This window comes from Centropristis striata, chromosome 6 (genome assembly GCF_030273125.1).
Source record: "Centropristis striata isolate RG_2023a ecotype Rhode Island chromosome 6, C.striata_1.0, whole genome shotgun sequence".
NCBI lineage: Eukaryota > Metazoa > Chordata > Actinopteri > Perciformes > Serranidae > Centropristis > Centropristis striata.
The window spans coordinates 26,976,549-27,002,354 of record NC_081522.1 but is presented as its reverse complement, the minus strand read 5'-3'; the positions used below and the strand labels follow the sequence as shown (position 1 = coordinate 27,002,354).

The 25,806-nt window shown below is 38.8% G+C and overlaps 1 protein-coding gene across 1 annotated transcript; it reads left to right on the top strand.

Moving 5' to 3' along the window:
- The first annotated feature begins 612 nt into the window (after positions 1 to 612).
- uba2 (ubiquitin-like modifier activating enzyme 2) lies at positions 613 to 23,306 on the top strand. Its single transcript, XM_059334398.1, has 17 exons — positions 613 to 1,669; positions 2,703 to 2,786; positions 2,968 to 3,038; positions 4,138 to 4,202; positions 4,291 to 4,391; positions 6,872 to 6,993; positions 8,304 to 8,371; positions 10,990 to 11,111; positions 11,787 to 11,886; positions 12,102 to 12,253; positions 13,362 to 13,455; positions 13,551 to 13,663; positions 15,404 to 15,559; positions 16,730 to 16,826; positions 18,052 to 18,157; positions 18,292 to 18,434; positions 21,210 to 23,306. The coding sequence occupies exons 1-17, from the start codon at positions 1,529 to 1,531 to the stop codon at positions 21,410 to 21,412; spliced, it is 1,938 nt and encodes a 645-aa protein (XP_059190381.1). The 5' UTR covers positions 613 to 1,528; the 3' UTR covers positions 21,413 to 23,306.
- Positions 23,307 to 25,806: the final 2,500 nt, after the last annotated feature.

Here is a 25,806-nt window from a genome sequence, read left to right as displayed (position 1 = left end):
ACGCTCAAAATAAGAAATTAACTCTTAAAACTAAAAAATAGAATATGATGAAAAGTACATTTTCAGTAGTTCAAGTCAAACAGGTCCAACCAAGTATTGAGTCATATAAATGGACATACTTTTCAGAGGAAAACATTTACATATTGAATATACTTTTTAAAATTGGTCTTTTGTCATATTCAATTTTTTTGCGACACTGAATTTTAGATCTTCATTAATGTAAGCCATAATCATTATAATTACAAAAAAATAAATAAATGAAGACATGAAATGTTTCATTCTGTTTCCACCTTTTGAATTGAATTACTGACATAAATGAACTTTTCTGTTATTCATTTTGTTCAACTCTTTTTATTGATATTCCTCATTTCGAACATAAAACATATCATACACATTTACAAGTACACGTTTACACAAAAAGGTCATTTAAGTTGTATTAACGTATATATCTCAAAATGAAAAGTAAAGAGGTGTAGGAGATAAAATCAATCAATCAATCAATCAATCAATCAATCAATCAATCAATCAATCAATCAATCAATCAATCAATTAATCAATCAATCAATCAATCAATCAATCAATCAATAAAAATATTATACCTATATATGTACCCAAACATGTATGCACTCTTCAAAAGTAAAAAAAAATAAATGGGCAGAGACAGGAATAAAAATATATAAATAAATAAAAAAGAGAAATAAATAAATAACTGTTCTCTCCTTCTGTTAAGAGCACTTCTTTAACTTGCCCTCAGACTATACTATACTATGTGTTCTGGTTAAAATAATCAACGAATGGTTGCCAAATTCTATAGAACTTTTTTTCCTGACTTTTCAGTAAGAGTCTGATTTTCTCCAGCTCTAAATGTCTAATAAAATCTGTCATAAGATTTGCATAAGTTGGTGCTGCCTTTGTTTCCAATTAAGTAATATCAATCTTTGCGCAAGTAGGCTGACAAATGAAACCATACTATGTTCCATATTGCTTTTCGTCATGCTTGAATCAATAATTCCTAGACCCGCCACCAATGGATCTACATTGATAGGTCTATATAAGATATTTGATAGAGTTTGAAAGATATTGTCCCAGTAATTTGATAACCTCGGACAGCTCCAGAACATATGACCCAGAGTTTATGATTAATTTTTTTAGATGAAAAAATATGACAAACCCTAGCAGGCTAAGGGCAGCATTTATATATAAAGAAAGAAAACAAATTGAACTATATCGTTATATGTGATATGGTCTAATTCTATATCACATTAAAAAATATATTGATATATGTTTTATATCGATATATCGCCCAGCCCTAAAATGCACATGTAGGTGGTTCAATGGTTCAAACTTATTTTGACGTTGAGTTGTCCACCGTCAAGAAGAGGGCGATGATGCGACAAAACAAGCGCCTCAGGAACCACAGAAGAAGAAGAGTGACCCGGCAGTGGGCGGTGCTTCGGTCCTGTAGAAGAAGAAGCTAGCCGCTAGTCTCTGCTGCAGCAGGTTCTGGTCCTATTTCTAGCCGAGCAACATGGTCCAACTAGTGGGTTCCCTCCGGAAAGAACTGGCTGACTCCCTCTCCACCTGTAAGGTGCTGGTGGTGGGAGCGGGAGGGATCGGCTGCGAGCTCCTGAAGAACCTCGTCCTCACCGGCTTCAAAAACATCGAAGTGGTCCGTCTACTTCTGTTTGTGTGTGTGTGTGTGTGTGTATGTATGTCTGTTAGCTAGATGGCTAGCATGCTAGGTCTTTGTGCTGCACAGACGGCGCCGGGAGGTGTGCGGGCTCGGGATAATTCCCAGGACGTGGCGTTCAAAGAGTAAAACTTCATAGTCCTTAGTTTTTTATTGGTACCTCCTCAGAGTGCAGAGTTAGATGGTCTGGCGCGGTATGAAGTAGCAGAAATATGAACACTGCTGTAGCAACTGTAGCTGAAGCAATTGGCGCCATTACCCCTGCTTAGTTATCTAGATAACTTATTTGTGATGACAGATACCTGGACAGTCGTCTGGCTAATTACCAGCACAGGCATACTTTATGCCCCCCTTTGTTTTGTTTAGTCTGCTCATGTTATGTTGCATGCTTTTATAATGTGCGTTAGTTGTAATTCTAATGATTATAGCTTACATTTAATGAAGACCTTAAATCTAGTGTCTCAATTTAAATTATTATTATTATTATTAATTTTATTTTAAACAAAAGACCAATTTTAAAGCATAGAGGGGAGGGAATTAGTCATCGCATTCATTGTTTTCTGCTATTTTCTTGATTTTTTTTTTTTTTTAATTGTGCCTTTTATTTTTTTTTAAGAAAAAGATTGTCTATGGTCTTTGTTGTTCTCATGCCAATAAATTATATTGAATTTAAATTGAGAGAGAAGAAAGAAAAGGAGCGCTTCCCCAACCAGTATATTGCCCAGATCACACAGTAAAAGTCAACACACACAGTCAATCACAGTAAACATATTACCAATTGACATTTTGCAAGCACAACAGAGGGAGATCCTGTTTGTATTTTAAAGATGTATGGAGAATACCCGAGTTATGTAGTCGATTTTTTTCTCATTTATTGTTGTCATTGTCATCAGACAGACTAAAATGTAATGCAAACATATTTTTATGTGTATAGCTGTGACCGGTTGTATTTGGCTGGCATATCACATTGCATGATACATGATTGACATTATGACCGGATTGATTTTGGCAGATTGACTTGGACACAATTGATGTAAGCAACCTGAACCGCCAGTTCCTCTTTCAGAAGAAGCATGTTGGCAAGTCTAAATCCCAGGTATGTAAACATCAGGGAATTCTCCTCCGACACTGGAGTGCTGTCGTCTTGTTCCAGCAAGTGTGTTAATGTTGCAAAATGCTTGTTTGCTTTAATACCTCATCATATACTCAATCATTTTGAGTGTACTTTTTGTACATTTTTTGGCTCAGTTGGTTACTTTGTTCCTGTTGTTTTGCAGGTGGCCAAGGAGAGCGCCTTGCAGTTTTGTCCGACTGCAAATATCACTGCCTACCATGACAGCATCATGAAGTGAGTTTCTTTCTGTTTCTTGTTCTTTTTAATTTGTTAAACAAAGAATCATATCAGACCCAAATGCAGACTTTGTTAGTAGAGTCTGGTAATGCTACCTATACACCAGAAGACTCCTGGAAGACTATCAGTTCACACCTGCTCACGTCTAAAGACAAGTGTTTAGAGTTTTTAGTCTCACACTGAGGTTTTAGACAGACTGTAAATCTTTCATGGTCACTATTTACAAGACTACAACTAGATTCTTTTAGCATTTTTTTCCCCATCATGCTCTTAGTAAATCTTACTTAATGGAGGAGAAGCAGCTTTTGGCTCCAGCTACTCTAGTGTGTGACTCAGTGGTTTGTATTGAAGAAAACAATAACAAAAAGAAGAGAAGACTCCACAAAATGCCCCTCACAAAGCTGAAAAGGGGTTTCTGTTTTTATCACACTTGACTATTTTACAGTAAAAATAGATTGACAGTAAGAATAGATGGAAGAATAAAGGAAAGGAACATTTAGAAATGAATTCATGATATACATTTATGTCCTATTTAATTATAATGTGTTTAAATGAATAGTTATATTTATCAGCTCTATCAACTTTAATTTAGTTAATCATACATTAATTATAGATTATTTCTTACTTATTTATGTATCGGCCTACATTTATTTATACATTTTAACTGGGTCTCTTTACTGTTCTCTTTACTAAGAAACAGCGCCCCCAAAATCCCACTTGTGGCTGTAAATATATGACATCACTATATTTTTATTAAGGACTGAGCTTACTAACATTATTGTGATGTTCCTTTTTCCTGTGGAAGTGGTTTTACTGGCCGGTCTGGAACCGGGGACCTTTCCCCCGCTCATCTATTGGTTGGTGATTGTGTTACGTCACTGAGACTTGAGATAATATCAAACATGTTTGATATGATCCAAACCCAAGACTAGGAAAAGACTGATATGAAACAGAGCTTTTACTAAATTTACTAAAGACTTTTAGTCTGGGACTGGGGGAAATCTTTTGGTCCAAGCCCAGCATACGTAAAGAAAAAAATACTGTTACACATTGCTTTTCATTTGGAACTGATTGTGTAATTTTCCCCCCCAAACAGCCCTGACTACAACGTGGAGTTCTTCAGAAAGTTCATGCTGGTGATGAATGCTCTGGATAACAGAGGTACTTTGACGTCAGTACTCATTTTGTTACTTCCAACTGGCAACACATTCAAATGTTTAGAAAAATGAAACTCTCTGTGTCTCCGTAGCGGCCCGTAACCATGTGAACAGGATGTGTTTGGCAGCAGACATCCCTCTGATAGAGAGTGGCACTGCTGGATACCTGGGACAAGTCACAGTCATCAAGAAGGTAGACCATGCACATCATTATTTGACTTGTTATTAGTGTTGGAATTTCCAACTTCAATACGATACTTTGAATAAGATATTGACACTTGATCCTTTTTTTTTTAATACCACGTCTTTCACGTGCTTTGCTTAATTGTTGTGCTAGCACCTCTCGTTAGCACTGCTGTGTGTGTTTGTATATGGGCTTGTTTGTATCTAGTATCCTGCCCTTACTCGTTCATTAGCATCAAATATTAAGTATTTCTACACAGCACTACTTCTTTGTCAACTATAAATCACTAAGCTGTGCACCTGCCACCTTTTAATTAGCTGACACCATAACAAAACACATTATTTCAATCAACGGGATCTTTATTAGCTAGAGAGGTGTGCTTAATAAAGTGGCGGCGTGTTCTTCTGCTGCTGTAGCCCATCTGGACTTGAGAAATGCTCTTCTGCGGACCTTGGTTGTAACAAGTGGTTATTTGAGTTCCTGTTGAACCAGTCTCCATTATCATCTGACCTCTGGCATCAACAAGGCATTTTGGCTCACTGAATATTTTCTCTTCTTGGGACCATTCTCTGTAAACCCAAGAGATGGTTGTTGGATCAGCAGTTTGTGAAATACTCAAACCAACAACCATGCCACCTTCAAAGTCACTTAAATCACCTTTCTTCCCCATTCTGATGCTCGCTTTGAACTTCAGCAGCTTGTCTTCACCATGTCTACAAGCCTCAATGCATTGACTGCTGCCATGTGGTTGGCTGATATTTGTGTTAACGAGCAGGTGTACATAATGAAGTTGCCAGTAAGTGTATGTATCTGACTGGAGTAATTGAGACAAGTGACAGGAAGGCAGTACTGTGAGTGAGTTGGGCTCCGTTTACATGATGACGGTCTGAACAGAAGACACTAAAGTGGCGTTGCGCCTTCACTTTTTATTCCACGTTTAGACGAGCGTTTTCAGGAGGAAATCTGCGTGCATATGGTGACTCTAAAGTGTGTGAATTGGATTGGGTTTCATGCCAGGCTTAAAGAGATAAGAGCATCTTTGGGCATGTGGACGTTTTCACGACACGCATTTTCATCAGCTACTCCTTCCACAAAGTTCTCCACCATCCACTAGATCTCCCAGGTCTCGTCCAAAGCCGTCTGGCTCGCCACCCACCAATTGGTGCATCCAAAATGTGACAGAGGTAATTTCAGATCCTTCTCTGTTCACTGATACTATCTGTACATATCCTGAACATTTGGTGGAAAGACTCCTGTAAGTTTTTTTTTAAATATATTTTTTTATTGGAAATTAGCATTCATAAGTATCAGTACAAGACATAACTTATACCAAAGCTGTTTCCACATTTTTGTTTTTTTAAAGGGTACATTAGAACAAAGAACCACAAAAAAGACAACCCACAAAACAAAAAGAAAAATAATTACAAAACAATAAAAAAAAAACCATAGTATTATAATAATATAAAGAGAGGCAAAAGAGCAGAGAAACAATTAACAAGTATACTAATAAAAGCAATGCATAAACACAGAATGCCAAGTGTGCTCATTAAGAAAATAAAGATAACAAAAAAACCTTAATAAAATAAATGAAAATTGGATGCATCAAATCGACTTGGTTGGGGTTCAGAGAGGTGAGGGTATTCGCATATGTGATGAGAGGTTGCCATCTTTTATAAAAATTGGCTGCTGAGCCTCTCAAGGAATATTTAATTTTTTTCCAAAGACAGAAAAAAGACAGACAGAAAATCACTCATCCATGAAGAGGCAGGGGGAGCGTTTGGGCTTTTCCAATGTAATAGAATACGTCTGCGGGCTATGAGCGAGGTAAAAACAACGGGAGATACCCCAAAGATGGATATCAGTGGGCAGGGTTCTAATCCTGTAAATTTATTAGAGCTGCCAGAGCAGGTTGATGGTCTGACGCATGGAAATAATCCCACATGTTTGTTTATTTCCCTGAACTGGAGCATGTATGTGACGTAAACGTGTACGTGATGTGAGCAGATCTGAGCAGAGTTTTGTGTCTTGGCAGTGTAGACGGACACGCTACGGTGGAGTGGATTACAGTTTTACACTCTGGAGGGTGGTTTCACATTTTTGCGTTTTTAAGCAACAAAAACGCCATCACCATCTAAACGAAAGGCATTTCCTTTAAAATATTTTGTCATTTTTACCTGCAAAAGTCCTCGTGTAAGCGGGGCCTTAGAAGAGGGGGGGCTGTTTGGGCAGTGCAGTGGTGTGTGTACGAGCCCCCTGTCTGAGAAGAGATACCAAAAAGTGCAGTGAACACCCATGTATCAATAGGACAGACATGAGGATTCAAATTTTCAGAATTAAAGAAGAAAAAAATGTTTATTTTAAAACAAATACATGTTTCAAGATCTGTTAGATAGGATAGATTTACTATTTAGCAATGGCTTGATGGTCAGTGACTATACTATCTCACTGTGTCTTATTGCCCTTGTCCCCTCTTTTATTCCTTTCTTCAGGGAATGACGGAGTGCTACGAGTGCCAACCTAAACCCACCCAGAAGACCTTCCCAGGATGCACCATCAGAAACACACCGTCTGAGCCCATTCACTGCATCGTCTGGGCCAAGTACCTCTTCAAGTAAGGCTCATTCTTATCACCAAGTCATTCAAGTTGGTTTCACAGAGTTCAACACTAACTTTAAAAGTGGTCAACCAGTCAGTCTGTCAACCAGGCAGCTTTTGGTTGCTAAAACTGAAAGTAGGGTTGCCATTTTTAGTTATCTTATATTTTAGATGTATTCAAAGTCTAACTGCAGTAACTAGGCAAAAGGTTAAACTGAGAAACTGCTTTAAAGTTTTTAATGTTTTTTAACTGGCCAGCCAAATGGGTTATATCTAGGTAAGTGATATGACACTTATTTCTACATGTATTGATGATGTAATTTTTATGCTCAAAAATCATGATTTATTTGACCTTTGACCCCAAAAATGTAGTTACTGCATGCTGGTTTTGCTATAAAAGGTTCTTATAGTAATGCACAAACAAACAACCTTTTATATTTTGTTTTCAGTGAATAAACATTTTCAAATTGATTTTGTTATCAGTGTATTTAAAGTGTTTAACAACTCTATTCAAATATTTGTGTATTTTAGACTTAATATTATAAAGAAATGTTATATTTTAGTCGGAATATCATGTTATCTAACTTTTTAACTTTATCACTATCGAGATAATAATTTCCCTCTCAAATAAACTTATCATTTCTAATATTCTTGTCTTCACTATTTAACACAATGAAGAAACACAAGGCTACACTGCTTATGTTTAGATGCGTAAATCTATATTAAAAAGCAGACAGTGGTAAGTGCAATTACTGCAGTCTGCTTTGGTTTTAAGTTGGATTTTGTAGTTACTGCAATTTTCATATAATTATTTCTCTGAAATAAAGCCAATTGAAGTCTAAAACTTCTTAAAAAAAAACATAAAACACACATCACGGAGTTCATTTTTATTTATAACTCAATTTTGACCAAATATGTAGATACTGTAGTTAGTCTTTGTAGGGCTGAATACACATCATTAAGATATTGCTGAAGCATAAGAAGTCTTACACTGTGCTTTGCAGTACATTTATCATAGCCCAATTTGAGCGAAATATTCTATTGACCATCTGAGAGTTGGCGTGATGCTGCTGCTACGGGAGAGCCCAAATGCATTGTATATTCAAGTATTTTTAATTTTGGGGTGCATGTTTTGTTGTCTGCTGTCCATATTTTATGTGTTCATGTAGAATAATTAGGCTGCTGTCAGACCATTTTGAGAAATCATCAACTGTAACTGTTACAAAGGTAGACTGCACAAAAACCCCTCACTATACTGGCCTGAATAGAGGCCAGTATGCTTAATTCCAATGATCATCTTGCGTTGTTTGTCTGTTGTCGTCATAGTCAGCTATTTGGAGAAGAGGATGCAGATCAAGAGGTGTCACCCGACACAGCGGACCCGGAGGCTGCATGTGAGTGAAAGCACGGCATTGCATTTGTATGGGATTAGAACACTGACATCTCTGCTCCCTATATGCTCTAATAATGTAACCTGCGAGGAGAAAAACACACTCGCAAAACTTTCTTCTGCTGGCGCGCAAGTCTTTTTTTTACTGGCCGGTTTTTGTCAGTAAGGGGGCGGGCCTGGGGGAACATGCCAATCACCATTGTACCGAATATAATTGGTTGAGCAACTTTGCCGATTAGACGGCAAAGTAGAGCCTGATTTCCACCGGGCGCGTTACAGCAGCCACGTTCGCAGTTGCAAATAGGTTACACTCTAATCAATGAGAGCATTTCCACCGGGCGCGCTGCGGAACGTTACAGCAGCGTCTCTACGCAAGCATTAGGTCGGACTTCTATTTCTCCGCGAGACGCTGCCAAACCGCGTAAATCTCAACAGAGCAGATCGCACCAGACAGGAAGTCCGATTCAGAATCAATGTAAAACACTTCCGCCCCCTTTCAAAATAAAACACAATATGCAGTTCATGCAGCCTAAAACTACTTCACATCAACATTATGTTATGACCGGGGCACCAGATCAGCAATCAATCAATCAATCAATCAATCAAAGGCTCTCAGAGGATTGGCAACATGGACCACAAGAGACTGATTGTTGAAATGGAACATCATACAATCATTCATGACATAACATATTGTTTTTATAAGGATAGATGGTCAGATCAACAGATCTTAGAAATAGAGTTTAGAGTTTATCACGGGATCTCGCGGTCTCCCGTATGGTCAGGATTATCGCGTGATCTCGTTATCTCGCGTGTATACGACCGGCTCGCTAAGCTGACGTGCTGCTGCTGTAACGCCCGGTGTGAATTGACGCCGGGCAGAAGACACAGCAAAACCGCGGTGGAGCCGTGCCGCTGCTGTAACGAGCCCGGTGGAAATCCCCAGTAAGGCAGCACCACTAGGACAAACAGGACAAACCACACAGCCCTGAATGTCTAAATAGCATGGACTGTGAATTATATTGCCTTGACTTGAATGTTTGCAAAATGTCACACAGCAATGTACTTCAATATGCTTGTCTGAGTGCTGTCTTTGGTTTCCTCCATCGTTGACATTAATCTGATAAAACGCTCTCATTTTTTGTTATTTGGATCCTCTTGGACACATAGACAGTACAATTTTTATTTTGGTACCACTGTTGTCCATACTGTAGATGTAATTCTTTGTTCCTGGAAATTTCAAACTATATTAAATTATATTTTTTAAAAACACTTCAATACATGCTTGAGCATTCATGCAGGAAAAATATAAGCTATTGCCTACATTAACTGATATGTTTTTGTAACTTGGATCCTGTATTCATAGTGTTTGATTTGGTAAATGTCCATATTGAATACATTGAGATAGCATAGGCTTTTCATCTTTTTTCAGCATTGGATACAAAATAGGTCACGAGTGATTTGAAAGCGTTCAAAAAACAATATGTGCGAACTAGGGCTGAATGATAAATTGTTAAAAAATCGCGATCTCGATTCACACATACACGTGATCTAATTTCTACACACGTTGATTCTGAAGCATTTTATATCTGGAGCTGCATCAGAAACAAATGCTCCTATTATCTCCCAGATTTTTTCAAGCGCCCCCAAACGCAGCACTGCCGCTGCCTCCTCCCTCAACCAATGGTAAAGCATCTTTACGTTAACACGTGATTCAGTGGAGGACGCCCGCCTGCAGTGTTTTGGAAAGAGTTAGCTAAAGCGGAGGAAAGTCACCGGTAATGAGGGTTGAATGGATGGCGAAGAAAACCCAAGCTGTAGTGGCGAGAGTCACCCACCGTCCCGAACCGACCTCGTGCCCAAAATTCATATTCGGCGGTGTGGAAGTATTTCGGATTTCAGCCAGACGATGACAAACAGTGTGAGGTGCATTGTAAAGTGAGTTTTGCCCTCGTTGCGGCGCCGCAAGGCAACACTACAAATCTCTACAATCACCTTAAACGTCACCACAAAGTACAGCATGATGAAGCCGTACAAGGCAAGAAACAAACACAGACATCAATAACCGGAACCTTGTACAATGCAACGGCATACCCACCAAACTCCAGTAGACATAAGGAGATCACAACAGCTATCACATATCACCTAGCCAAAGATATGGCCCCAATAAACACTGTACAACATACACTCTACGTTCTAAGGAAATCAGACTGTTAAGTGACTGCATGTCTCAATTTTTATTTTTTATTTTTGTTAAAGTAATTTATCTTCCAATGATTTAAATACTACGCCCTTGCCAAAGCACAAATTTTTTTGTTTTGTCAAAGTTCATCAGTGCAATAAACATTTTGTGAAAAAAAATCGTGCCAGAGAATCGTGATCTCAATTCTAAGCAGAAAAATTGTGATTCACATTTTTTCCAGAATCGTGCAGCCCTAGTGCGAACGGATGTTTGATTTGCGCAGGTCGCATTACAAGTGTGCAATTTATGTCGGCGCTCTAATCCCATACATTTGTTTCACAAATTAGTTCCAGCTTGAATTTCAGTAGGTCTTATATATGCTACATTCCTGGCAAAAGTTTGTGTATTTCAAGCTTTTTCATTATCCATTCTTGTGTGAACAGGGAATCCTGAAGATACGGCAGCTCGCGCCACAGCCTCAGAAAAGGACGGGGACATCAAGCGAGTCTCCACCAAGGAATGGGCCCGCTCCACAGGATACGATGCTGTCAAACTCTTCAACAAGGTACCAGTCAGTCAGACAAATCGCACATGTTGAACTGTATCAGAAATCTAAATGCAGATGTTGTGAATGTGCAGTATACCCAAACTTTGGGCCCCACCTGTGGTTTTAAACTGTTAATCTAACGGCATTTGCGGCAACCATTCAATATGCCTTAACGTTACTGGAGAGTTCATTGTAAAACATTTTTTTGTTGTGAATGTGGTGTTTTCTGTGCATAGGCTAACGTTATAGATCCCAAAGCAGCGCTGCTCTTCTGTCCAACCATGTTTTTTTTTTTTTATCCCCTAGAGAGGGAAAAAAAACAATCATTTTGTGGCGGTTGGTCTCCATTCTGTGGCGGTGCGCCTATTTCCCTGTTTGACTCGTACATAGTGGAGTTTAAATTTGTTTCCATTGTGTCTTGCTGGAGATGAGCCAAAGCGCATCATTTTACATGAAAACTACTTTTAAAGACAACATATAAATGGGATTATTCATTTAAGGAGTGGAAATCGCTTGTTTCCCTTTCATCCATTGTAGTAACATGCAGATGGAAATTAACAGTGTTTGTGGGAAATGGATTCTATTTGCACATTTAACATCAGTTTGAGTGATTTAACCAGTGCCGTGTTAGTATGTTAAAAGACGAAGATAAACAAGATTGTTTAATTGTTACTGATTGGCTCCATGTCCCAGCTTTTCAAAGATGACATCATGTACCTGCTGACCATGGACAAGCTGTGGAAGAAGAGGAAAGCTCCTATACCTCTGGACTGGCAGCAGCTAAAGAACAGTGGTAGGTCTGTTTAAAGATTTATGTCAGAGATAATTTTAACTTTTAGATAAATTAATTTTGGGCCTGATTGCTGCTTGCTTATCTACCTTATCTCCCTACAATAACCTTCGTCATATTATTGCGTGTATAAAGGCATAGCCATGGTCTGCCTGTATCCCCCTTTTCTGTCTTTGGTACTGTCTTTATGTTCAATTTTGCTTGTTTATGTGCCCCAGCATGTCCCCAGGAAGAGTCTGTGGGTTCAGGTTTGAAGGACCAGCAGGTCCTTGGTGTTTGGGCCCTCTGCCAGCTGTTCCAGCACAGCGTGGAGACTCTCCGTTTACAGCTGCAGGAGAAGGGGGAAGGAGCTGAGCTTGTGTGGGACAAGGTACAACAGAAACATAAATGGCTAGAAGGGATATTTGTACACATCAAAATCTGAGAAGAATATAATGTTCTTACAGAAAATGCTGAGAACCACATACATGGATGTCTGTGATTGTAAAAACTCAATGGTGTAAAAAACAAACACAAAAAAAGAGGAAATTCCTCTTGAGTTTGTTGACCTTTTCAGGTTTCTTGTTAGAGACTGCACAGCAGAAGTAAAATGTTATTGATACTAGGGATGTCACGGTTACCCGTTTTCACCATTAATCGCGGTATTAAACGTTACAATTGGTTAATCATAACATTTCCTAAATACCGGCAATTTCCGGAAAAGATTATGCTGGAACCACTTTGGTACATCAGCGCAACTCACCCGGAACGAAAATAAAGTTGCACAACAACCGCGTGTCACCACTTGTGTTGCTTTGTTTTGGGTCGGTGCAGCTGCAGATGGAGGTGACAGGAGGTAAAGCATGGAAGGGGAAGAGCTATTCCCTCCAAAAAAATGTAAAATCCTCCGTGTGGGAATGTTTTGGCTACCCAAAAATGATCAAGGTGTCATTATTGAAATGGTCTGCCCAGGTGGAAAAAATGCCACAAAAAAGTTGCCGTTAAAACAGGCAACACATCCAACATGTTTCAACACCTGCAGGATAACCACCTGGCGTTGTACGACAACGTAAAGGTAAATAGTAACTGGTTTAAGTCATGTCAATGTTTACCTAACATAACAATGAATTGGTGGAAAATACTCACCGTGTCATTTGCCATTATTTGCGCGTGACACTGATTTGGCATATAGTGCAACGAGACAAGTTCACGTAACGTTGCATAAAGCTGAACATGACTTTTTGGTTACTTTACATTCTTGCTATATTATTTTGTTATGAGAGCATCCAAAGAGGGAAATAAAAAAAAAAACCTATAAGGAGTGTTCATGTGGTTTAACTTATTCATAGTAGTGTGAAATTATTTAATGCAAAAATAATCGTAATATTGTGATTATTTCTCTGACAATAATTGCACCAAGAAAATCTGTTATCGTGACATCCCTAATTGAGACAGATTGTGGTGTGTTTGGGGCCTTCACCGTCTCTTCTTGTTGTCAGGACGATCCTCCAGCCATGAACTTTGTTACTGCTGCAGCCAACCTGCGGATGCACATCTTTAGCATGAACATGAAGAGTCTCTTCGATGTAAAGTGTAAGTTGGTTGTCTCGCGTCTTTCAACCAGGAGTTGTAGTGCAGTTTCAGATAAATTCCCTTAAATTTGTGTATTTGTTTTTTGTTTGTTTCAGCCATGGCGGGTAACATCATCCCAGCTATTGCTACAACCAACGCTGTCATCGCTGGACTCATCGTGCTGGAGGGGTTGAAGATCCTCTCTGGAGAATTGGAGTCCTGTCGCACGGTTAGTACCAAGTGTCCATTACTACTACTGCTTTACTTTCCAGTTATACAATTCTACATTTCTACAATGTCATTTAGCAGACGCTTTTATCCAAAGTGACAAACAAATGACAGTTAATACAACACAAGCAAGGATGAAGTCAAGAAACATAGCAAGAGTAAGTGCTGTGGGTCAAGTTCGAGTGCTTTATGTGAGTGCACAAGTGCTTTATAGGTCGCAAGAGCGGTCAGTGAGATACTTGTCATAGTCGTCAGTGTAGATCAAGAGTGAAGGTGTTCAGTAAAGAGTTGGTCGTCAGTCTCTTCTTCAAGATTGAGGAGGACTCAGCGTGACGGCTGGAGTTTGGAAGTTGGTTCCAAGAGTCTGGTTTGAGATGTAGAGGCCTTCAGCGGCGGAGGAGCCAGACGTCTTTCACTGGAGGAGCGTAGTGGGCCAGAGGGTTTGTGGACCTGAACAAGGGAGTTCAGATAAGAAGGGGCCCGTTGCTATTTTGTAGGCAAGAGACAAGGCTTTGAATTTGATGCGGGCTGTGACCGGGAGCCAGTGCAGAGAGATGAGGAGCGGAGTGACATGAGCTCTCCTGGACTGGTTGAAGACCAGACTTGCAGCGTCTGGATCCTCTGCAGAGGCTTGGTGGTGCAGCAGGAAGACCCGCCGGTAGCGAGTTGCAGTAGTCTAAACGGGATAACACAAGGGCCTATTACACAGTTGGCTTGAAAGTTATCTATCCATCCATCCTCGTCCGCTTATCTGGGGCCGGGTCGCGGGGGCAGCAGGTTAAGCAGGGCATTCCAGGAGCCCCCTCCCCAGCCACAACGTCCAGCTCCTCCTGGGGGACCCCGAGGCGTTCCCAGGCCAGGCGAGAGATATAATCCCTCCACCGTGTTCTGGGTCTTCCCCGGGGCCTCCTACCAGTTGGACGTGCCTGGAACACCTCTAACGGGAGGCGCCCAGGAGGATCCTTACCAGATTCAGCGTGAAGGAGTAGCGGCTCTACTCCGAGTTCCCGCCGGATGTCTGAGCTCCTCACCCTTTCTCTAAGGCTGAGCCCAGCCACCCTACGGAGGAAGCTCATTTCAGCTGCTTGTATCAACCCCAATGAGTGCTGGAGGTCCCGGTCTGATGAAGCCAAAAGAACCACATCATCTGCAAAAAGCAGAGATGCAATTCTAAGGTCACCAAACCGGATCTCTTCTCGCCTTGAGATCCTGTCCATGAAGACCACGAACAGAATCGGAGACAAGGGGCAACCCTGGCGGAGGCCAACACCCACCGGGGAACATGTTTGACGTTGTGCTGAGTATGCGGACACAGCTCTCACTTTGGTTTGAAAGTTATGTACTATTCTGTAATCTTTACCGAAAACAAAATCACATTTCACAAAATCACATTGACCAAGCGTGGGCAGCCGTATACTAGGCTTTCACGTGGTCTTGTTCACTGAGTAGTATTAATAAGAATATTCTCATACATGGTAAATGAAATGCCAATATTAAGCGATGTTAGCTGCCACATCTTTTGCTGATGTAGGAAGGACCCCATATGGTTTCTGGTTTATAAAAAAGATGTTGATGCAGTTGGTAATAAACAAAGCACATTGTTCATATTTTTGCTTATTTGCTTTAACATACAACACTGTCACTTGAGAAAATGGATATAGCGTAGACTCTTTTTGCTAGCTCTGTTTTTCAGCATTTCATGCCGGTCTTTTTTTCCTTTTCTTTTTGACCTTGCCTTCAGATCTTCCTGAACAAGTGTCCAAACCTCAGGAAGAAGCTGCTGGTCCCATGTATCCTGGATCCTCCCAGCGCCAACTGCTACGTCTGCGCCAGCAAACCTGAAGTCACAGTCAAACTCAACGTCCACAAAACCATGGTCCTCTCTCTGCAGGACAGGGTAATATGATAAGCTTGTTTTTGAACACGCGCACACACACACACACACACACACACACACACACACACCAGGGTTATAATAGTTATGTTTTTTTCATTAGTTTTAGTTTTGTTGTGAATTTTTGTTTTCAAATTCAGTTAGTTTTAATCCGTTTTTAGAGTGAGTTTGCTAGTTTTAGTTTAGTTTTTATTTTTAGAAAATGCTTAGTTTTAGTGTTAGTTTTAGTTTTTTTGTAATGGGCTATGTGTTTGGTGCGAGATTCAAAGAGGTCATAATAAATTTTGCCTTTATTTCCTTTGGTTTATCTATCTCAGCCCCAATAAGGTTATTAACTCTTACAGTTCTGGGTGTTTTGAATTTTGGTTGGAGTGTAGATGTCCCAGTCTCAGTAAACATATTCACCATGTGTTCCTGTATGTTCACTAACCAGCAGCTGTTTAGTTGGAGCTAAATAAATACATTTCATATCAACCAAAAAGGATTATGCAGTGTTTTCCCTACATGTATTCTGCTGCTGCTGCTGGATTTTCAGCACCACCGCAAAAACATGTGATTTGTAATATGATGGTTGAATTGAAGACTTTCACTTGAACACAGTGAAAGCACAACATCCAAAGTTCACAGAGTGTGGCGCCGGCGACACTTTTACCATAATAACTAAACGGGTTGCGCTATCGGGAAAATTTCAATGTTTTCTGAAAGCTGAGAAGTTTCTCTTTCCAACCAATATGGTGTCATTACGGTAATTTCACTCGCACTTTTCCCGGAAGACTGGATTATGTTTGAAAAAAGTTGACAGACGAAAACGAAGGACATTTTCGCTATAGTTTTAGTTAGTTTTGTAACCACAAGATACAGTTAGTTAGTGATCTTTATTTTTTTTTAAACTCTTGTTTTTATTTCAGTTAACGAAAATGGTTTTTCGATTTCTAGTTTTCATTATTTTGTTAGTTTTCGCTAACTATAATAACCTTGACACGCACACGCACGCACACACACACACACACACACACACACACACCTGCATCAATGACATGTTGGTGTCATTTTTTCACAAAAATCCTGAACCCCATAGAGCCGATTTTGACACCTAGTTGTATTGTAAGCTTTCCTATGGACTCAGTTGGTGTCATGTTTACTACCGCCTCATTTACATGTTGTTTTGATCAGATCCTGAAGGAGCGGTTCGGCATGGTGGCTCCAGATGTTCAGATAGAGGATGGAAAAGGGACCATCCTCATCTCCTCAGAGGAAGGAGAGACAGAAGGTAAGGTAGGGGGGGGACATGGAAAGCAGTGAATCACATTCAGACAGAGGGGGGTTGCTATTACAGCATCTAGTCTGAATACATTCTGGCCAGACGAGAGATTAAAGAAGCTTTTAATGAAAATGACCTCTGTTGACACGATTAGTGAGCTGTGCCTCCATGTTCTGTTTTGTGAGTTGGATGTGCAGTTTCAGATTGCAACATTTTGTCATAGTGCTTACGTGGATGGGATTCACAACAGAGAGGATAATATGCAGAGTTGACAGTATTTTCCAATACTGTGCACCCCTACTAAATACTAATCTGGCTATTCCCATGCTGCCTTGCACACTCAATTTCGTTTTGAACTGCAAGGTGGCATGGTGTCCATGGCCAATTCTTAGCCCTGCTTTTGGTATCCAATCACAGAACGGGGAGGGACAGCAAGACGATGACGCATACTACTGGACAGACAGAAGCTTGTAGTTTGCTTACGGATCCAACATGGCAGCAGCAGACGCCAAGCTCTCTTTGGATCTAGCTGTAGACGGCGTTTTAAATAGTTTAGAGCAAAAGTTTTTTTTAAAAGAAGAACGTTTAGCTTTACACTCCTTTATCACCACCAAAAAGGATGTTTTAGCCTTGCTGAGAAACAGGATTTGGCAAAAGCCTAATCCGCCAACTAGCCCCATTAGTGGCTAAGCTAATGGGGTTTAGCGAGACCCTGGTCGTTGTGGTCTCAACGTACGTCATCTGGTATAATTGATGCGATTGGCTAAGAGCTACGTACAGACGCTTATGATAGACATTCTTAGCGCCCAATATACGCCTCTGGAGGGTCGTAAACCACGCCTCCAAAAAATGAATAGGTGGTCTCCAGACTATATTTCATTTGTGATATAGTCTGGAGTTAGCCAGGCTAACTAAATACCCTGAAATTGTGATATTGTGTGATGTGAAAAAATACAGGATTTTTCACCAAATGACTTTAAATAGCTCTTTTGGAAATAATTAATCATTTTTATAATCATAATCATGAGGATTTTGTAGGGGAGTGCATCTACATAGAAAGTAATAAGAAATAAATGCAACAGTTAAACAAATAACTTTAATGCATATGTGAGTGGTGTGTATGAGTAAGTGTTAGTTCTGAATGATTGGATTGTCCACAAATGTGCAGTGCTACAAACACATACTTGTAATCAGGTGTGTGTGTGTAACTCCTACCTTGTCCGTCCCTCCACAGCCAACAACAGCAAATTTCTTGCTGATTTTGGGATTCGTAACGGCAGCCGTCTCCAAGTTGATGACTTCCTCCAAGACTACACACTCCTTGTTAATGTCCTGCACATGTACGTACATACGATTGTATTAATTAAATCCATTGTGCACAGCTTAATGTACTCATGTTAATATATCTCTATGGTGACTCTCAAGTGAACAAAATTTTTAAAAAAAGGCTGTTTGTGTGTGGCTTCATTGGCAGTGAGGAACTAGAGCGGGATGTGGAGTTTGAAGTTGTAGGTGAGGCTCCAGACAAAGCTCCGCCCCCTCAGGCTAACCAGGAAGAGGTTAACAGTATCACCAACGGCAATAAGGACTCCGCCCAGCCATCCACCTCTTCTAAAGGTCAGCAGAAGAAACACCTTTGTTTTCTTCTTAGATCACCTCACACTGCTTCTGATTTAATGCGGTCCTGTCTCTGTTAAATACTGAGCAGGACTGTCTTTGTTCTGTTAAGTTATTGCTTGATACGATCCCACCACTGGCTCTGATGCTGCATCCACACACACACACACACACACACACACACACACACACACACACACACACACACACACACACCTCTAAGCACAATCTTTTTTTAAAAACTTAAAAAAAAAATGTATTCACAAAGAGTCATGTACAAAACGTCATGGCATATTCACAACAAGTAACACCTCTCAGCAGGGCACATAATAAATAATGTATATAGAATAATATAGAGAAGAAAGAAAAAACAATAGCTTAAAGAAAATGTAAAAAAAAAAATATTTTAAGGGAAAAAAAAGAAGAAATAAACGGGTCAATACATCCTACATCCCACATAACAATTAGGGCTCTATGAATATTTTAAGATCTTTATATGCTGCAAGCAGAGACAGTGCATGTTTGTTTCATTAGTTTCACTGAGGTGATTGTCCACAAGAGTCTTTTTAAAAACATAAAAAAGTGGTTTTGTTTTCCTCCATTTGGATGTGTGGATGAAGAATTTTGCCAGGATAATCAGGTTGTTTACAATCAAATCACATTCGGTGTCTTTCAAAATAATACCAAAGACAAAATTTTCTCTTGTGAGATGAGTCAGTTGGTTTTTCTCGTTATGATCTGCTCACAAATATACTGGTTTTCACTTCAGTTTCCATAAATGAAACCATAAATGCTAACTTCAGTGGCCTCCATGTTTACATCAGCCAGCTGCGTGTGACGTGTTTGTTATAGACCAATTCGATGAAGCACCAGAAGTGAACAAGATGCAAAGAATAAGCTGTCCGAAAAAGTGTACAATTTTCCATGTAATGTTTACTTTCTATGATTTTGATAACTATGTCTGGAGAGGTGTCAACATGTTATTAGCCTAGCCCCTGCCAAGTCATCGACATCCGCCAAAGGACTTCTCCCAGGTCCAGGATCCTCTGAATTCTACAGCGGACAAGGTCCTTCTTTCGAGGAATTTCCAAGGATGCTCATGTATATCCTCCGCTCGCCTTGTGTACCATAATGCTTTGCGCACAATGATCTCATGGGAGTTTTTAGAAAATTTCCACCGACAAATTGGCGCAGCATACTATTAAGAAAACAATAATTATTTTTTAATTTTTTAGAATTTAATTAGTAAAAAACATGTATAAAGTAGTGGGTTCTCTCCGGGTACTTCCTCCCACATTCAGAAGACATGCAGCCTAAGTTTAATTGGAGACTCTAAATTGCCCGTAGGAGTGTATGAGATCGTGAATGATTGTCTGTCTCTATGTGTCAGCTCTGACAGTCTGCTGACCTATCCAGGGTGTACCTCGTCTCTGTCAAATGTCAGCTGGGATCGGCTCCAGCCCCATGTGACCCGAGTGCGGATAAGTGGTTAAAGATAATGAATATTAAAAAGCACTGATGCCAAAGCCACATCCATGTCATGCACTGGTTTTGAAATTGTAGAGCTGAATTGAACATAGGACCTGTCCCATTGCAATGATGCACACCTGCACACTCGTTCCATCTGTGTGTTATACCAATGAGTCAGGGAAGCATCCTTGACTTAGAGAAGCAGCCCTGAGACAGTTGGTGCTTCTCGAAGTCAAGGATGCTTCCTTGAGTTTCACAAAATGAATCTACTCAGTCTACTAACAGTGGGGTTATTGTGAAATGTAATAGTTCTAAGAATGGCAGTCTATTGACCACAAAATAAACCAATCAATCGAGATCACAAAGAAAAACGTGTACAATGTTGGCCAGTTTTTCGGTGAGTGACAGTGTTATCTGGTGACTCTGGGCTGAATTTGTTGAGGTTACTCATATTGTAGCAGTCGTTGAATACATGAACTGAGAATTAAGCATAATGTGTCCTCTTTAACCCTCTGGAGTCACCAAAAGCTCCAAAGCATGACTTCTTCATCACATCCAGACTAGAAAACAAAGCAGCGTGGAGCCCTACTGTACTGCATGATAGTGTTTTGAAAGTACAAAAAAAAGATTCAAAATCACAATTTATGTTGGACTAAAGATCTAAAAAAGAGACAATTACTAAAATTGTTACGCTAAACACACAAGACACAAATAAAATAGTCACACTAGAATAAAAACCAGAGTTGGATGACAGGATCACACACAATCACAAGATCACATTTATGTTGGTTTTTCTTTGTTTCTTTTTGGTTCAAAATGTTGATCCAGTAAGTCAGAATAAAAAATCTATTATTATTAGGTCATATAGGTGAAGTTGTGCTGAAAAAAATATACACCAACATGGCATTTATATATTTAAGTGGTGTATACAGGCAGGATGAAAAGGATTCAAAAATGGACAAAATAGCCCAAAACTACATAGAGTTAAAAGCCTTTAATCTTTTTAGTTGGTGCAGTTTTAAAATGCTGCTGCAGTAACTTTCATTGCCAGTAGGTGGTGCAGTTTGACCTGACCTGCATGTTAGAACCTGTTGGTTCTCCAGCTCTTTTATTACATGATATTTGCTGGGCCTGCTGCTTTGCATCCACTTTAAGTTACCTATAAGATCGACACAAAATCATAGCTCAGAATGTTTTCTGTCTTCTTTCAGTTTTTCACCTCACCTTGATGTGAATATTTGTTCTAAACTGAATTTGTATCTGCTTCTTTTTCAATTGTAAACGATGTTGTCGGCCTTCTTTCAGCTCCAGCAGAGGAGGATGATGTTATGATCGTTGACTCGGATGAAGAGGAAGGGGCGTCGTCTAGTTCTGCAGCAGCGTCCAGCGGCACTAAGAGAAAGCATTCAGATGCCGAAACTGGCGAGACCTCCACCAAGCGCCCACGGACGGACCAATCAAGTGCAGCAGCTGCCCCCACTGATGACGACATCATTGCTCTGGACTAACCCCTCCTCCCTGGCCTCCTGAAGGACTGAGAACTCTTTGAACGCTTATCGTTTTGACCCAAGATTGACAGTAGGTTTAAATATAACGCCTCTTTTACTGCCCTGGTTCGTCTTTGGTCACTTCCTGCCCCCCCCCTGTGCTTTCATACTCCCTCTGCTCTGACATGTTGCTGTAAATAGATTCTACATTTTAAAATGTTTTGGAAAAAGATACATACAACTTCTTTTGTTATTGTTATTCAGTTCTGGTCCCTATAAAATGCTTCTCTTGATGGTTAAAAAAAAAGTGCTTTTTTTGTATTTTTTATAAACGTACTGTATTTTTCATGCTATACAAGTCAGGGTGTTTTTGTGCTTTGTGGTCAGGTAACAGAAGTTTTAAAAACCAAAACATTTTCTTGGGTTGTAATATTGAGCGCAGTCATTATGAAGGGAAGCTAACAGGCGGTGTCTGCAGCTTGTGGTACTCAAACCCACGTGTCTGTCTGTAGATGCTGTTGTCTGTGATCTGAGGCACTGATGGAGAGTTCGGCCACATTGTGCCATGGGGGTTAGTTTGCTACCTCTTTTCTAGAACTAACATGTCTTGGCTGCAAATTCATAACCATGCCCTCCATAACACCGCCACAGTGAGGCGACCAGCTCTTAGAGAATGAAGAAAAAGTCACTCGATGGCTTCCTTTGAATCTGCAATGACTGCACTGTATCCTCAAGGCTGTGGCTAAGCACAAGCTGCTTAGATCCAGGCTAGTCGTAGTTTAATAACAAAGTCAGGCGGCTTGGATAAATAAAGGGGATACGCCGGATAAAAGCACCAATTTTTTTCCATGTGCTCTCCATCACCATAAGTTTCAATTTTTGGTAGGAGCCACTTCATCAAGAATGTGGATCGGAGATGGCAGCCATATTAAATCTATGAGAACCAATATATCTTCCAAGCCACTTAGAAGGTCAATCTTGGTGTCAAAATATACATTTTCTGGGTCAAAGTATTATTTAAAGCTATTGAGAATATCACTAGATGATTATTATAATGGGTCATACAGTGCATGTATTCACTGGCACACTGGAATTACAAAGATCTTTGTGGTTGTAAATGTAATAAATGATAAGTGAAGCTAATAAAGTTTAAATGTATTCATGTTATCAATTTTTCAGAATACATGCACTGTATATGAACTATATTAATATATGTCAGACCAATTAGAAACTGAGTTGAAAATTAAGTTAATACATGGCCAAAATGAACATATCTATTTGATCATATAATCATCTAGTGGTCTTTTAAATAGCTTTAAATGATTCCTTGATTTAAAAAAAATAAAAAAATAAAAAAAAAATAAAGTATATTTTGACACTAAAATTGACCTTCAAAGTGGCTTGGAAGATAGATTGGTTCTCATAGATTTTATATGACTGCCATCTCTGATCTGCAATCTTGATGAAGTGGCTCCTACCAAAAACTGAAATCTATAGTGATAGAGAGCATGTGGAAAAAGTGTGGTGCTTTTGTCCGGCATGTCCCCTTTTCTTCTAAAATCTGTTCCTAAGCTGCCTGATTACATGTTACAGTTGCTTTAGTATGATTGAGCAAAGAGGCCACGGTTTATTAAGACTATTAAAGACAGAAACGGAGATGGAGTAGTGGTTTGACCAGAACCAGACATTCTTTTTCATAGAGCAGAGGTTAATCTGATGGCAGTGGAGTCTTGCACTGAAATAACATGAGAACCTCCTGCACAAAGTGGAGCAGTTGGGCTCCTGTTGACTACACCAGTCGAACTCCTGTGTCAGTGTCCATATTGCATATTTCATTGTGATCTGACTTGTTGAAAGGCTATGAGAGCCCTTTGGACCAATTTGGTGAAGACAATAAACTCACAAATGCAGAGGCTTTTTGTGTTGTCTTGTTATTTTTCTTTCGTGTTGATTCAAAAAATTATTGCATACAATCATTCTGCATGTTAAGTCTACTTAAACAGGTGGAACATATAAAACAGTTTTAATTTGTCACCCTTCTGTAGAATGATGTCACATACCATAATTGTGGTTGTTTATAATACAATAACATCTAATTTTATGTGGTAAGTTCAGTTTGGGTGATTGTCATGAAGCCAGTCTAAGTTATGTCTGTGGAGATTATAAGGACATACTTTATTAAACTAAATATATTTCACTTTTATATTAATGAACAATATAGCCTTAATGAGGCATAGTTCATTGTTTTGTGTTAAAATATTTTCTATATTTTTTAACATATTTTTGATTCACAAATTCATTACTGTAATGCATCCAGATAAAAATATCATGGTTTCCCCACACTCGTATACAATACATATTTTATAAACTTCATAAAAATAATTATACATTTGTTTAAACATTTATAATTGAACAGAATGTAATCAAACAATGTTTTTTAACAATGTATAAAGAACAAAATCTGAATGAAAAATTGATGAGAATCTTTTGAATTAAAATATGTGTATATTTTAATAAAATACATTTTGGTGATAACAGCTACCCTTTAACATATTTAAGTGCTTGCCAAGGAAAAAAACCTTTCCTTTTTTATTTAAAAATGTGTTACAGTAATGAATTTTAACAGTAATGTCAGAAAATACCTTAAATCATTTTAAATAATTATAAATTCATATTAAACAGTGACTTTAGATTGTATATGTTATAAAGGGTCAAAGAAAATATGTATTCAATGCTCTTGGAATTTTGCTATGAGCTGTACCATGTTCATGAGAATCACCCGTTTATTGTTCATACTGTATATAGATATGTAATCTACCACAACTGAAAGGTGCTATAAAATGGCTGAAAAGTGCTGGAGTTACACTTCTGAAAAATCATAGGAACCCTGTGTGAAGCCTGTATAAGGGGAATAACTCAAACAAATGTTTTATCTATATGTTAAGTTAATATAATTTTAGAATGTTAGGTTTGGAATTGTTTTGAGGGCCTGTTTATCATGAATATCTGAAAGTTTACAAAATCCTCTTAAGTTAACACTTAACAACTCTTTGATGCACAACATATAAACACCTTCTAATGCACAACATAGGTAAAAAATGCCCTGCATTCATTCCCCATGTTATTTAATGCTGGCTGTGTGTTTGAATATCTTTATCTTTTTTTTTTATGACAACAGATCATTATATCAATTTTAGTTTCATACTTTATGAAGAAAAATAGTTTTTCTATTATTACATCAAGTTTACACACGAGTCAAAAATGACATTAGATTGCGTTAGACGCGTAGAGATACAAAAAGTGATACATTAAATGAACAATTTGAGTATTTGTGTAACTATATTGTCTTATTTGTTAGAACCACCAGACTACATTGGAAAATCACATATTTTAACATTTGAGACTTATTAGAGCCACCAAATAATAATTTCCATTGGAAAAACACCAATTTAACAAAATAGGATAGTTATTATTTGTGTCTTCTTTGTCAGGTTTTGAATTGGTGACAACATATAAACACCTTCTAATGCACAACATGGGTCAAAAATGAACTTGTGCATTAGAAGCGTAGTGTTAAAAAAAAAGGGTTTTTATTCAAAAAGTAAGAAATGAAAACAAAAAATTTGGATTTATGATGATCAAAAATTTGAGGAAAACCTGAAATACTGAATGATGAAATTAATTTATTGCAAAGATATAGAATATAAAAACTTAGTCAGGTCACTTTAGACCCATGTTGTGCATCAAAGGGTTAAATTACATAGAAAATCCATGTCCCATGTTGTTGTTTATATTGTTTTCCCAGTTCAGGGGTTTTAGTCTGGCAGTCATGTGGTCAGCTCTGTACACAATGTGACATTCTCAACAGTAACCATATTGCAACACTATACACACACACAGAGACACACACAGGACTTTACTAACAAGCTGAATGTCGAAATGTTGAATAAGATGAAAGTGCAATGATCCCCAAAGGATGATGGGCAAAGATACAGAATGAAGATGATGGAAGCAAAAATGAAGTTTAAAGGTGCAGCATCTGCATGAACAGTTGAAAGACCCAGGCAGAACATGATTCAGAGAAGACCTTTTTCATGGCAGGCACTGTTGCCTTACCATACAGTTGCCGGCAATCAGCATTATATTCTTAACATACTGTTATGAGGTTTAATTTAAACAAATGTCACTTCACTATCAATACTCAAGAAAGAACTAGTACCTCAAAGCTGTACTTGAGTACAGTACTTGAGTTAGGGCTGGGCGATATGGACCAAAAGTCATATGCTGATATATTTACACTGAATATCAATATAAGATATATATCCTGATATTTTATCACAAAGTAAGAGCAAATTTTCAGTCAAAGTCAAAGCCAAATATGACATGTCACAAGTAGTTTTATTGAAACTGTTTTA